The 15,126-nt window shown below is 39.7% G+C and overlaps 1 protein-coding gene across 1 annotated transcript; it reads left to right on the top strand.

The window, feature by feature from the left end:
• The first annotated feature begins 8,448 nt into the window (after window positions 1-8,448).
• Olfr270 (olfactory receptor 270) lies at window positions 8,449-9,387 on the top strand. Its single transcript, NM_146607.2, has one exon. The coding sequence runs from the start codon at window positions 8,449-8,451 to the stop codon at window positions 9,385-9,387; it is 939 nt and encodes a 312-aa protein (NP_666818.1).
• Window positions 9,388-15,126: the final 5,739 nt, after the last annotated feature.

Genomic DNA, 15,126 nt, shown 5'->3' on the forward strand with positions numbered 1-15,126 from the left:
CTTACTGACATGGTCTCTATGGTTACATACTACAGCTACACCATCAGTGTGTCCGTCCATTCTGTCATCTTATCTCCCACTGTCTCATCAACATTCATTTTCCTGTCTAGAGCTTGTTTCTCTAACAAGCAGATTTTGTTCAGATTAAAGAGATGACAAGTAAGTGTGAAACCCGTGATGTAATGATTAGATCAGACACAAGAAACTGGTATCAGGTCAGTAAGGTAGCTCCACTGGTAAAGGTGCTTGCCAGCAAGCCTAATGACATGAGTTCTATCCCTAAAACTCATGGGTTTATAGGGATAGAACTATTACAACCTATTCTCTGACCTCCACTGGTGTTCTGTGGTATGTGCATGGGCACAAATTCCCACAAAGTAGAGCAATAAAGATAAGAAATCTGGGACCACATAACTAAAAATCTAAATAAGATATCTTTGAAGTTATGGAATGGAAATTTCAGAGATGCAGTAAAAACAAAGAAACCACCACCAACAAAAAGACAGATCAGTATCTTTATAATAGGAAAAGACAAAGTTCAAGAGTTGGATCTTCCATCCCCCACACCGTCTTCTCTCTGCTCTGTGTCTTTGGGAAAGAAAGAGAAACTGGACATTGGGCTGATCATCAATAGCCAATTGTTTAATCAAGTACTCTTACACAATAAATTCTGTATATAAAAAAAAACCCGAGGGACATGTTTCAGAGAACTTCTAAATGGGTAAACATATGGACCATAGCATCCACACAAAGTCTGAGCAGGTCTCAAGGTGGCCTCCCTCACACCTTTCCTCTGTACATCTCTTCTATTTCACATTTGTTTGGACTACACTGGTTTTTTATGAATAATTAAGTATAAAATAGCTACCTTTCAGTATCTGTAAGGCATTGATTCCAAAACACCAAGCTGAAGCCAAAATCTATTTGGATCATTTATACAAATGTAGAAATTGCATATTACCTCTGCACATCCTCACATAAACATAAAATTCCTTCTAAGTTACCTGTATACTTAACACGGTGTAGCTGCTATACATGTTGTCTCACTATATTGTTTAGAGAACAGTGACAAGACAAAAGTCAGTACACATTCAGGATCTATACAATTTTTCTTAATTGAGACTTATTTGTTTTATGTATATGAGTGTTGTGCCTGTGTGTGTGTAGGTTCACAGAAGGTGTTGTCTTTCCAGAAGCTGGAATTATGTGTGCTTGTGAGCCACCACGTGGGTTCTGGGAACCAAAGATGGGCCCTCAGCAAAAACAATGGGCCCTCTTAGCCACTCAACCACCTCTCCTGTCCAGAACCTATTTGGATATAAAATGTCCCCAAAGTCTCCTGTGATGACATCCTAGTATCTAGTTGATAGGGATACTGAGATGGACTTGACTAATGAGAGTGCTAACCTCATCAATATATTGCTGAGTTCTTAGTTGAATAGGCTATAATGAAATAAAGAGCCTAATTTGGAGGAGATATGTCACGATGGAGTGCCTTTGAAAAGTCTCTGAAGTCTCTCTCTCTCTCTCTCTCTCTCTCTCTCTCTCTCTCTCTCTCTCTCTCTCTCTCTTCTCTCTCTCTCTCTTTCTGTATCTCTCTCTCTGCCTGCCTCTGTCTCTCCCTCTGTCTCTGTGTCTGTCTCTCTCTGTCTTTCTCTGTCTCTCTGTCTCTGTCTCTGTCTCTGTCTCTGTCTCTCTCTCTCTCTCTCTCTCTCTCTCTCTCTCTCTCTCTCTCTCGTTTCAGCTACTATTAATGTATCTGTGTTCCATTATTTCCCTCACACCATGATGTTCAGCCTCACCTCAGACCAGAAGTAATTGAGCCCAGAGAATGGGCTGAAAACCTTCAAAACAATGAGCCCTGATACATCTTCCCTCTTTTAAATCGATTTTTACCCTTATTTTGTCATAGAAATTGGAAGCCATTTACTATATGAAATATACACAAAAAATCTACCAAAATATCAGCGGCTTTATCAGAAGTTATAGAACACTTTTATATCCACCTTTGTCCTTTCCTGGATGTTGCAATATTTGACAATAAAATATATTATTTCTATAATGAGGAGGAAACACTGAAAGAAGAAAAATGCTATTTAATGAGTTAAATAAATTAGGTCTTGAAGTATTGTCCTTGATATTCTAAAAATTGTTATCTGTAGGAAGATTTAAACATTCAACTTTAAATTACTTGTGGGATTATAGGATCTCTTAGAAGAAAACAAAGTTGTTTTTAAATTGGCTGCTAGAGGCACTGCAAGGTCCCCTGGAAATACTTAGTGCCCAGAGATTAAAGAGTAGGGAGGTGGCTAGTTGACATATTTGCCCTGGCCACACACACACACACACACACACACACACACACACACACACACACACACATACACATAACACACCACACCACACCACCACACACCACCCCACACACCACACCACACCACACCACACCACACCACACCACACCACACCACACCACACCACACCACACCACATCACACCTACCTAGCTGTCATCCAGGCTCTGGGTTACTCTTGTCAAGATTCTACCACCTAATTGTGGCTCAGAGAGATTGCTCCAGTTCAAGCTACATGACTAAAAACAGCCACTGTGCTCATTTCTATGATGTCTTCCTTGATTATTGAAGGTTGCAGGTAGTGCCAACTAACTATGTAATCTATTAGATGTGGATAACCTGAGAACCCTACACTGATACTTAAATGAGGCAGATTAGAGCATAAACATAACGTAAGCAGTTATTTTCAGAATGTAATGATCATAAAAGAAATCAGAATCCAGAATCATGTGTCTTATTTGAAAAATTTGTTAACTAAATATAAAATTATTTCCTGAAGGAAATAGGTTGTTACTTGTGAATATAATTTTAAATTGGCTTCTGCTTACTTTAGAATGTAAAAGGATGGTAGTTTAGGAATTGAACATACTATATACTGTTCACTCTCTCTGGCCAAGATCTTTCAGCTGTTATGGAAATCTTTATGACAACCCGATGGCTTGAGCACTGTTATTCTATCTATCATGCTTGGGTTAAGTGCTGTGCAGGGTTTGGACAGCTGACAGCACCTCTGAATAAAGTCCCCTGTCCCCAAAGTAACTCTTCTGGAGTGACACAGAACTCTGTAAAAACACCTTTTCAACAGAAGAACAGGAGATAAAGATACTATCTCCTGTTAGTAAGAATAGCAAGGATACCACAGAAGGCTGCTAGAGCTGTACCTTAGCAATAATTGGAGGGATTGCTTGTTCTAATCAATCGTACAAGTAGGCCTTTGCACAGCAGAAGAGTCCATAAGGTAAGACAGCCAAGCTTCTGAGGTATTCTCTGCAATGAAAGAATGTACTCTGTATCCACTTATCGAAAGTAGTAGTGAGCACTAAGTGGGGGGGGGGGAGAAAGAGGGGGAGAGGGAAGGAGGGAGAGAGGGAAGGAGGGAGAAGGAAGGAAGAAAGGAAGGAAGGGAGGGAGGGAGGGAGGGAGGGAGGGAGGGAGGGAGAGAGAGAGAGAGAGAGAGAAAGGAAGGAAGGAAGGAAGGAAGGAAGGAAGGAAGGAAGGAAGGAAGGAAGGAAGGAAGGAAGGAAGAAAGAAAGAAAGAAAGAAAGAAAGAAAGAAAGAAAGAAAGAAAGAAAGAAAGAAAGAAAGAAAGAAAGAAAGAAAGGGAAATCTTCCTTCCCCATGCTTTTAGCAGTAACTCCTTGTAGACTTCCTGGGAACTCATCTGTTTAGACAAACATCTTTCATGTCAAGAACAAAGACTCCCTCAACAACTGGAAAAACTGGATAAAGGATGTACAAAACGTCCCCATTAGTGCTGAGTATGTTCTCCTGAAGAAACCTTCCAGGATTAATGAGTGCCAAACTGCTCAAATGATTCCTTGGGCTGCAGCCAGGACCTAAGAGAGCAACACCCTTTACAAAGGATATGCTCGTCTTTCCTGTTGGTTAAAAGGGTGAGGGCATAAGGGAGCCGTGCAAATGCTTCATGATCCACATTTTGTTTCTTCCTTCGCTGATGGACAATAATAAGGACCAGTGTTCCAACCAAGCCAATAGACACACATCAATACAGTGTGAAAGAGCTAGAACCAAAATCTTAACTACCATGGAAAAAAGTGCAGGAAGAGCAGAGATAACACTACCCTGGGTGCTACCCCCACCCCTTCCTAGCCACAACACTCCCCTGTGTGTGACACTGCTGGATGGTTACAGTGCTACTCGCTATACTACTAAACGTGAACATGTTCTAAATACCCAGTTATAGACTTAGGTTATCGTAATTGAAGCTGTATAGATCTGTCTGCTGATTTGGTAGCTGTATGAGTTTTGTCAGCTGAAATCAGAGCATCAAAGGGCAGTGCACTCATCCGTAGTATAAGAAGTAGCAGAAAGCCTTTTCTTTTGACCAAGAGCATCAGAGGGTGTGGTACTCATCCATAGTATAAGTAGCATAAAGCCTTTCTCCAGTTTCCTGACCATTTACTGTTTTCTTTCCTATTGGGATTTTAGAGAAAATCCACATCAATGTTCTGGGTTCTCCTCTCAGGAAAATTTGACAATGACCTTTCTGGTGTTTATAATAATAAAAGAAGGTTAGCTAAAATTTATTTTAATTAGAAAATAAGATTAGATTATTAATACCTTAAGTCCTGTATTATAGATTAAAAATCTCAAATTTTCTAGGCATGTATATAAAGAGCATCATTGTTTATAGTGTCAGGAAGTTTTCTTTTTCCTGTATTATTGCGAGCACCCTCATCCACTGTCTTTAATCCTTCTCTAAGACTGCAATTTTCCTGGCTTATGTATGTGACACTATGTCTTTTTCCTTGTCACGCCGTGACCTTCACATGAAAGGTCTCTGTGTCCTGAGGGAAAAACTTGTAGCAACTACTAAAACATAATTTAAAATAAAATAATAATAGCATATACATGGTTGTTTATTTTGTTTTTAAGAACACATCCCTAGCCTCTCATCAGTGAGAATTATACCGATCAATAGTTTGACAAAACTCATCCTTAACATCTTAATGACTTTTTTCCTAGGTCTAAATTACCACAAGTTTACATTAAGACAGGATTTTGTGGGTGATCAAACATTCTTTGATATCTAGTTACATAGCTGATAGAAATCTGTTGGATTTTTTTAACCTGTTTGTTTCACATATTAGAATAAATTTTCAGGCATTAATTTGGAATTCTGTGAATTAATAAAAATAAATGACATCATTTTTAACATATGGTTTAATGTCCCCTATATGTGTACCTACAAATTGAATTTATTAGAATTTTATTGTCTTTGCTATGACAGATTTAGGTAAAAGCCTATAATATTTTCTTATGAATATTTGGTATTAGCATATAAATTACTTTTTAAAAAGCATAAATACCTACCATAAGCATGCTGAGCCCTGTGTCTATTTTAAAGCAAAATACGAACAAAAGAACACTAACAACAGAACCTATTGTGAATCCTATTATGCATGGCTTAGTTTGTGATTTCAGACTTTTTAATTTCAAGAGAGGTAGGAATGAGCCTGATTGCTGCTTGGGCTAAAGACCACCTTGAAGTTGCATAAGATAGCATATGCATTGTCTTTCCTTACATTTTATTTCTACCAGTGCTTTTGGGGAAACTGATAAAAAAAATCACCGGAGAGAAAAACCGCCTGTGGAAGAGAAGAACTCCTTCCTGGGTTCCATCACAGTACAATGAAATTGCAGAAATGGGAAGAGGGAGGTGAGGAATCAAGACAGGCTTCCTGTGTGCTGGGTGGGTTTTAGTTTGCTTTGTGTGTTTACTGATTTCTCTTTCTCTGCTTCATCTTCTATCTGAAAGCAATAGCCTACCTTGCCTGGACCCATTTTTTAAACAGAAAAAAGATGCCACGGTCCCTTCCCCACCCTGTCATCAACAGCCCCACTGCCATTCTACACAGACTCTGTTCGCACACTTTCTCTAAATTGTAAGTGCTCTGTCTTTAGTCGTCTCATTTTCCCTTCCCCCAAAATCAACAATTCAGCCTTCACTTTTTCCGCTGTGGTAGTTGGTCCATGTAGCCAGTGTGGCTAGATAGCAAAGTACAAGGAGAACAGAGCATTTCCTAACGTACTAGGATACGGTTGCCATCATTTCTGTTTTAACCTTTGCCAGACTCACTGCCCGGGTGATATTCTCTATGGGAAAAGAACTGACTTGGAAAGGAAATGGAGAGAAAATGGTTTTCCTGTTCTGTTCCACATAAGAAGATGAGAGTGCCATGGCCTACAACCAGCCAAGCAGTAAGCCCTTTATCCTGTCTTAAAGCTCGTTGGACACAGAGGAGCCAAGAAAATGTGTGATATGGGATAAGGATATGATCAGAAGAAGAAAAAATTTCATTCTAGCACAATCCTGGAAACAGAAGCTGTGACAGGGATGACAAGCTACAGGGTACAATCCTTTATACAGTTAGTCTATCATCTTGTTTAGACAGCCTAAAAAGTAAATATGAGTGAAACGAAAAAAGGTTGGGTCTTAATGTTGTAGGGCTACAATTTTAAGTAGACAACATGGAACAGAAAGGTAAGCCGTGTGGAAATGGAAGAAAAAGTACTAGACCACTTAACACCCTAAAGTGTGTATTGACTGGCAGAGTGAAAACCAAGGCTAAAGGATTCCAGGTGAGTGGTTGGTAGAGACAAGTCAGATGGGGAGGATCCTCACATTGTTGTTCTTGATGATGGTAATCCCAATAACTACGAAATGGTTACAGGAGGACGCTGTGATCTGGCTTCAGAGTTTTTGTCTATATCACACGACCAGAAGTAAAACAAGTGATGCTTGCTATCAAGTTGAACACAGCAAGAAGAAACTTCCTCCTAATAGTTTTTTTCTTGCTGAGAAGTTGTGTAGGAGTCTGTGAGACATGATCCAGTCTACTGGTTTCTATAGCCAGACTTAATGAGCTAAAGCATTCAATCAGCTTGCAACAGTATAATTAGGTTACAAAAAAAGTGCTCAAAAATTAGCCATCAATTTCATCACATACAAAAGCTTCATAGCACAAGCAAAACTTCTGTGGAATATCTTGAAATGTCTCTTAAAGTGCCAAATACAATAATTTATATGTGTGTGTGTATGTGTGTGTGTGTGTGCAATTATGTATGACGCTAGATTAACTTATCTGGTAAAACAAAATATAAGTCTAAGAGGCACATGGAAGAACAAAAATGAGAATTTAGGGCAACTAGGAAGTTGCAAAAAGAAGAAATGTAGTTCTTGGTGGTTTCAGTTAATGTAAAGTGGATTCCAAACTGAACAAAACAGCATATAGGAGTGTTCAAGTATCCCCATTGCTTGGAAGTTCCTAAAAACCAAATCCATGGTTCCCAGACTCTTACTGCTTAGATGCTCATATATATATATATATATATATATATATATATATATATATATATATATATATATATATATATATATATTCTTGTTATAACTTTAAGCTCCTTACTCTAAAATAAGAATTTTTTGAGACAGGGTCTCATTATGTAACACTAACTGGTCTTGAAATTGCATAGTCCAGGCTGGCTTCAAGCTCAGAGTTCATATGCCTCTGCCTCCTGCCTCCTCTGCCTCCTCTGCCTCCTCTGCCTCCTCTGCCTCCTCTGCCTCCTCTGCCTCTGCCTCTGCCTCTGCCTCTGCCTCTGCCTCTGCCTCTGCCTCTGCCTCTGCCTCTGCCTCTGCCTCTGCCTCTGCCTCTGCCTCTGCCTCTGCCTCTGCCTCTGCCTCTGCCTCTGCCTCTGCCTCTGCCTCTGCCTCTGCCTCTGCCTCTGCCTCTGCCTCAGCCTCAGCCTCAGCCTCAGCCTCAGCCTCAGCCTCAGCCTCAGCCAACCAAGTGCTGAGATTAAATGTGTGCACAACCACATCCAGGCCATCTAAAAGACAATTTTAATTAAATCAACTTCTTCCTTTTCATTAAATTAGACTTTAAAATATAATTTATTAAATATGAACATGAAGTTGTTATGATTTATTATGTAACTTATTATACTATATATTCATCTATTAGTGACATATTGGGACTACCTACAATAACATCTAGTAGATTATATCTAATTTAATTCACAAAACATTATTGTTTCCCTCACTTTGCTAACTGACACTAGCCTAGTAATAAAAAATACCTAAATGACCTCACTTGAAAGCAGTTTGACCTGCCACTTCCTGGCACAATTCTAGGTCTCTGCTGCCATTTGATGCTAAGCAATATTACCTGTCTCTGCGTCTCATAATTAGTGAAAATATAATAGCCCTGCCATTGCTGATTTTAGGAACTTTCATAAGAACCAAAGAAGATAATATATGTGAAAGTTAGCCTATGAGTCTCTACCAAGAACCTAAGTTTCCTTGACTCACATCCTTGTATGAATTCTGCTGGTGAGCTGAGTAGATGAAGATGGGAAATTACTCTGCAGTGACAGAATTCTTTCTCGTGGGACTTTCCCAGTATCCAGAACTCCAGCTTTTCCTATTTGTGCTCTGCCTCATCATGTACTTGATAATCCTCCTGGGAAACAGTCTGCTCATTATCATTAGTATCCTGGATTCTCGGCTCCACACCCCCATGTACTTTTTTCTTGGGAATCTCTCTTTTTTGGACATCTGTTACACATCCTCATCCATTCCTCAAATGCTCATCATGTTTATGTCAGCGAGAAAATCCATCTCCTTCCTTGGTTGTGCTCTACAAATGGTTATCTCCCTTGGCTTGGGTTCTACAGAGTGTGTCCTCCTGGCTGTGATGGCCTATGATAGGTATGCAGCCATTTGCAATCCACTGAGGTACCCTATAATCATGAACAAAGTATTATATGTGCACATGGCTGTGTGGTCCTGGGTCATAGGCTGTCTGAATTCTCTAGTGCAAACAGTCTTGACAATGGTGTTACCTTTCTGTGGCAACAATGTCATTGATCACCTTACCTGTGAGATCCTGGCTCTTCTTAAACTTGTATGCTCAGATATCACCATGAATGTGCTTATCATGACAGTGGCCAGTATTGTTTTGTTGATGATCCCTCTGATGTTAATTTTTGTGTCCTATATTTTTATCCTTTCTTCCATTCTGAGAATTAATTCTGCGGAAGGAAGGAAGAAAGCCTTTTCAACCTGTTCAGCCCACCTAACCGTGGTCATCTTATTCTATGGTTCAGCCCTTTTTATGTACATGAAACCCAAGTCAAAGTACACCAAAGCATCTGATGAAATCATTGGACTGTCTTATGGAGTTGTGACGCCAATGTTGAATCCCATCATCTACAGCTTGAGGAATAAGGAGGTCAAAGAAGCCGTGAAGAAAATTTTGAGCAAACGTTTGTACCTGCGGAAAATCTGAAAGGCCTTGGGGCCTCTGAAACTCAGAGGACGTGCTATGTTTTCAAAGTCAGCTTGAGAGACCAAGGATGAAGCTACCATTCTCTTCAAGATATGTTGTGTAAACCTTCTGAGTAGTGTAGTGTCTGCAGACTGTGAGGTTGTGTGCCCCTTCGAATCAGCCCCTTGAGGATGCTCATCAAGTCTGTCTTTAGTGTTCCTTCTGTCTCCCTTCTAACTCTATTTCTTTTTTTTCCTCGTGTTTGTCTTCCTCCTCTCTCTGTCGTTTCTTTTTTGTTCTTCCACTCATTGTCTACTTTTTCTCTTTCTAATCTATTTTTCATTCATTTTTAATTCAACACTCATTATGCTGTGGCCTAGAATCCCCTCTAAGAGTAAAAGAAAGTATCCTTTCCATTTACAACTTAATAGCTCTTGCTTTGATTCCGTGTAGTGTTGGGAAAGGCTAACCTCACCTCCTAGAAATAGGGATATGCAGTGAGCATACACCTAGCTGATTAAGTGAAGCTCTCTAACCCAGTGACTGATGCTACTACCCAAGTCAGCCAGGTCAGGTGAGCCACATTCAGTCCCAAATGCTGCTGCAGTTTGAGAAAAGCCTCAGTCTTTCTAAGCTTGGAGGCCCTGTCTTTGCCAGAATCCAGAAAAGGCCCAGATGAAGGCAAGTGGGAAGCTCAAGAAGACAGGGTGCCTGCTACTGCCGCTTTAACTCTGTGATCCAGCTGTGGCTAAAGCAAAATTCTCAAATATTCTTTTGGTTATGACTTAATAAACCACAGTCCTACGATGCTACCCCAATTTCTAGCTGGATTCTTGCTGTTCACAATCATATAGCCCTAACTGACTATTCCTTGGCAACTCCTTATTCCTGCTTTTCCCCACTCTTACTTTTGAGGAAGAGATTAAAAGATTTAAATGAGTCCCAAGAATCCAGTATCCATTTTTTTAACATGTGTTTATCCATTCTGTGTGCACGTACATGTGTGTACATGCATGCCACAGTGCAAGTGCAGAGGTTAGGTGAAAACTTGTACGAGTCAGTTCTCTATCTACCATGTGGCTTTTGGGGCTCAAACGCAGGTCCTCAGGTTTGGTAGAAAGAACATTTTCCTGCTGCTCCATCTCACCATCCCTCCTTCCTTTTAATAACTAAAGTATAATCATCTGGTCTCCTCCATTCACCATGCACACAAATAGTCTACTCACCTCCCAATATTTGCTGAGGGGTATTCATATATTCCTGGAATCTAGCTTTCATTTTGGCTGCATCGGCAGCTTCCGCACCAGTGTGCATTTTAAAATACTGAAATCCAGTCTATGAAGTACCTCAAGTAGTGTGTTGTATTTGATAATGGCATCTAGCTCTACACTTACAATTTGTGCTCAATACAAAGCCAAATAAAGTAACCCATAGTCTCCCCTTGTTATGAGTACTGGCATTGCCCTCACAACACTAATAAAACTAGCGTTGACATGGCTCCTTCTTATCAAAGAAAGAACCATGATTGGAATCAACCAAAAGCACTTTTAACTTGAGTTTCTTTAAAACTGCTACATCACAGCAATACTTATAAAAAATACCACTGTGTTTTAGTTCCCAGCTGCTCAGAAACATCTTTTCCAACATCTCTTATTGCCCAATCATCCCACCATTTTCAACCTCTCCTCTGCTCCTTTTCTTAACCAGGATAATTTTTTTCATGCAAAATCAGCCCTCCTGCTGAGGCAAGGAATTTAGAGAAAGATGGATTTTTAAAGAAGTTGAGAAATTTGGACCTGTTATGGGAGAAGAGCTGTTAAAACTCTCAAGTTCAGCACTTTTTTTTTCTCCTAAGAGATAGGGAGATGGTTCGGTGGGTAAGAGAGCTTACTGCATAAACCTAAGGACCTGAGTTCAGATGCCATCACCAGTTTCAAAAGTCAGACAGGGTCTCACTGAAGCCTTTAACCCCAGTGCTATGGAAGCAGTGACAAGAGGATTTCTGGAGCTTGCAAGCTTCCAGCCTAGTTCTACGTTCCACGAGACACCCTGTCCCCAGTGAGCAAGATGGAGAGACATGAAGCAGGTCACCTGATGTTGCCCTATGGCCTCCACATGTGCACAGGAGAACTCATTCACACACATGTGTACATGCACCACATAGGCACATGCCTCACACACATGCACAAGGAATTCTTGTCCTCCAATATTATTTGTCAAAGCAAATCTTACCTTTAAGGTCACCCTGCACTACCTGTCACAAAATAAGCAAAAGCAAAAAAAAAAAAGAGAGAGAGAGAGAGAGAAAGAAAAGAAAAGAAATGAGTATCCACTGAGGGGAAACCCAGCTGGGAGCTGAGGCGCTGCACAACCTTGTGCAGGATTGTCCTGGGTGTGATACGACCTTTCCTTTCCCTGGGCTGCAAGTGAACTGAGAATGGGCATTTGTCTTTCTGACTGTAGACAAATGTAACCAGCTGCCTTAAGCTCCCGTTTCCATGACTTCCACATCATGAACTATGAGCCAAAATAAACTCTCTTAAAAAAAAAAAAAGTGTGTGCTGAATGAGTGAATGAACCAATGTGGTTGATTGTCTTGTACTGAAAAAAAATAAGGTTTTTGCCATTGCCTGTGCAATCCTTATGGTTGTCATTCTAATTAAAACTCTCTCTCTCTCTCTCTCTCTCTCTAACTGAGCATGCCTCCCAACCTGACCATGCCTCCCAACATGTCTCCTCTGACCTCAAGTGCTGTTACCACTTTCCTTGATTTTCTGCACTTAAACTCCTACAGCAATGTAGTTACTCTGATGTGCTGTGTAAAGATCTGTACTCTCTTTAAGAACATGCACAGCGAATGGTTTATTGAATGAGCATTAGGGGAAGAGCTGTGAATTATCTGGCTTTGTAATCCCACAGATATTAACAGAGTGGACTTATGTCATATGATTCATTGAATTATTTTGCTCTTTTTGTGGTCTATTTGTCCTTTTAAGAAATAATTTTATTGCATGTACTTGTTTGCTATATGTGTGCACGAGCATGTGTGTATGTGTGTACATATGTGTGTATGGCATGAGTGTGTTGATCAGAAGACAGTTTTCAGGAGTCAGATCTCTCCTTCCCAGGTATGGAACTTGAGTCATCAGTGCTAGTAGCCAGCATCCTTACTCACTAAGCCAACTTATTGACCCCTATTTTTCTTTAAAGAGAATTGATTTAAAAAATGTGTACAGTGTCACTTAATGGATGCAACTACTGCAGCAATATCTTGAATTAAAATGATATTCCCTTGGTTTTGTATATGGTTTTCTTTATTCTGGACATAGGAAGGTTCTAACTGACAGATTTTACACAGCCCAACCACATACAGATAATAATCACTGTACGCGCTTTTTGAACCTGTAATTTGATAATGACCAACATAAAAGATTAATATATAGAACAGTGACTTTTGTGTGTACCACCAACCCTGAGGCTTACTCTAATGGCTTCTCAAATCCATGTCCAAAATAGAACCTTTAATTGCTTATCTTCAAAGTACTTTCCTTTGAGGCTTTCCCATCTCAGGAAGTGAAACAGCCACATCCAGCCCACCAGCAAATTCTATCTATTCTACATTCTATAGAACAGACGGAATTAAGTGATTGTGTTTTTAAAGTCAGAACCACATGCCTCTGTTGGGGCAGTCACTGCAGGTGTTATGAGATAGAACAAGGGGGAATCTTTCTGAAGTTAATGTTCTATATTCTTGTAAGGATTCAAATAGTACAGGCATGCATTTGTCAAAACTAAGTATGGCACTAAAGTTTGTTATTTTATAGCATGTAAATTTTTGTATTAAAAATTCATGCAACATATTCTGACAACAGTTTCCCCTTCATATAGGCTCCCAGATCCTCCCCACCTTCCCTACCAATCCAACTCTACACCTTCTTTATCTTTCTTAAAAAATAGACAAAAGACAGAAAAAATACCAGAAAAATCACAAAGAAACACACAGACAGACAGACAGACAGACACACACACACACACACACACACACACCCCACAAACAATCACAAAATCAGAAACCATAGCATACAAGTAAAGATATAGTAAGATTGAAAATTATTCAAACAAATTAATACCAGACAAAAAAAGCTAAAAGAGTTTAGTTTGTTTTGTGTTGGCCAGCTGCTGCTGGGCATGGGGTCTCTCCTTATGTGTTGCTTGTGAACAAAAGCAAAACCTAATTTTTCCTTGGAAGTGGTTGTCAACTGGAGATACCGTCCTGGTTTGGTTTGGTTTGGTTTGGTTTGGTTTGGTTTGGTTTGGTTTGGTTTGGTTTGGATGGGAGCTTGTGTTCACTCCTTGTAAATTTCAAATTGAAAAGACAGCTATAAATGAATACTAATGAACCACATGATGATGTAATATTTATGGTATAATATAATGATATCTAGAGCTTCCTTTAAATACATCCAAAACATGACTTGCACTTAAAGGAGGAACAGAGAATACACTCATCACCATTGACTGCACAAATTTTGTGTATTTACCCATTAAAGCCGTGTATATTCTAAAACTTTCAAACGTAAAGGGAAGCAAAGAAAGGCTAATGCTGAACACCATATTCCTGCTATTCAGCTTTCACCCTGAAGAAAGGGATTTGATGGAGCAGACCATTTTAAAGCTAAAAGATCAAGGGCTCTTACTCTCTGAATATTGTCTGGCTGTGAGTCTCAGTTTGTTTCCATCTCCATAGGAAAGGGAACTAAAATAGTTATCGTTGCAAAAGAGAGGGATTGGAATGGGATGATCACAGGAGGCAGAAAGAAGGAGCCGGGGAAGGAACGACAGCTGAAACTAAGGGCCATTTGAGAAGCTGTATAGAAGCCTTACAGTTGACGCTTCCAAAAATATATACCTATATGGACACAATCTGCATTAAATCACCAAATAACAGGAGAGACAGAGCCCCAGATGTACATCTCTTGTCACCAAAATGCATCTTCAGGTACTGGGGATGGGTTACATTTAATTGAGTTCTTGGCCAAAAGTGCCCACTCCTAAACAGCAGTGATAAGGTTCCATTGAGGAAAACAACATGTACAGAACTTACTGAACACAGAACACTTGAGCTGATGCCTACATAGAGCCTTCACTCCTACTGACTAGTGTTCATGGTTCTGCACACTACCAGAAAAGAAAGGTAAACACCAACCCAGCTACAAACCTTCAATCTACAGTAGTGACCTGCCTGCAAGATGTGACCTGCCTGCAAGATGTGCTTGGTTTGGTTCTGGCACAAGACTTACGGGAGTGACTAACCAATAACTGATTTGAGTTAAGGTCTATTCCATGAGATAGAATTCATCTTGTTTGGCCAGTGTTGTTTGGCCAGCCAAGAATCTGAGACTAGATAGACTCAGGGACCTAGAGGAAAAGCAAAAGCCAAATATTTGCTAAAGAAACATAGCAATGACTCTAACAATACTATGCTATCCTCATAAACCAGTGTCTTGATCAGTTATCATCCGAGAAGCTTCAACCTGGAGCAAATTACAAATATTCTTTAACTTAGGAAGAAAGTCAACTATTTTTCAACAGTTCAAACTTTTTAATTAGGCTATTTACATCCCTTACAAGAGAAGAATCTTAAAATAAATTTAATAGTCCCTGTGAAAACTTTATTGAAAGTCTCTCGGCTTAGGGAAAAAAAAGTTCTGTTATTTGAAAAGCAAAACTTAATAGGTACTTACAACTCTTGCAAGTGAT

The sequence above is a fragment of the Mus musculus genome, chromosome 4, assembly GCF_000001635.26.
Source record: "Mus musculus strain C57BL/6J chromosome 4, GRCm38.p6 C57BL/6J".
NCBI lineage: Eukaryota > Metazoa > Chordata > Mammalia > Rodentia > Muridae > Mus > Mus musculus.

Excerpts from the sequence above, each read along its gene's own strand:
- Olfr270 (NM_146607.2), top strand. The coding sequence starts at position 8,449 with ATGGGAAATTACTCTGCAGTGACAGAATTCTTTCTCGTGGGACTTTCC.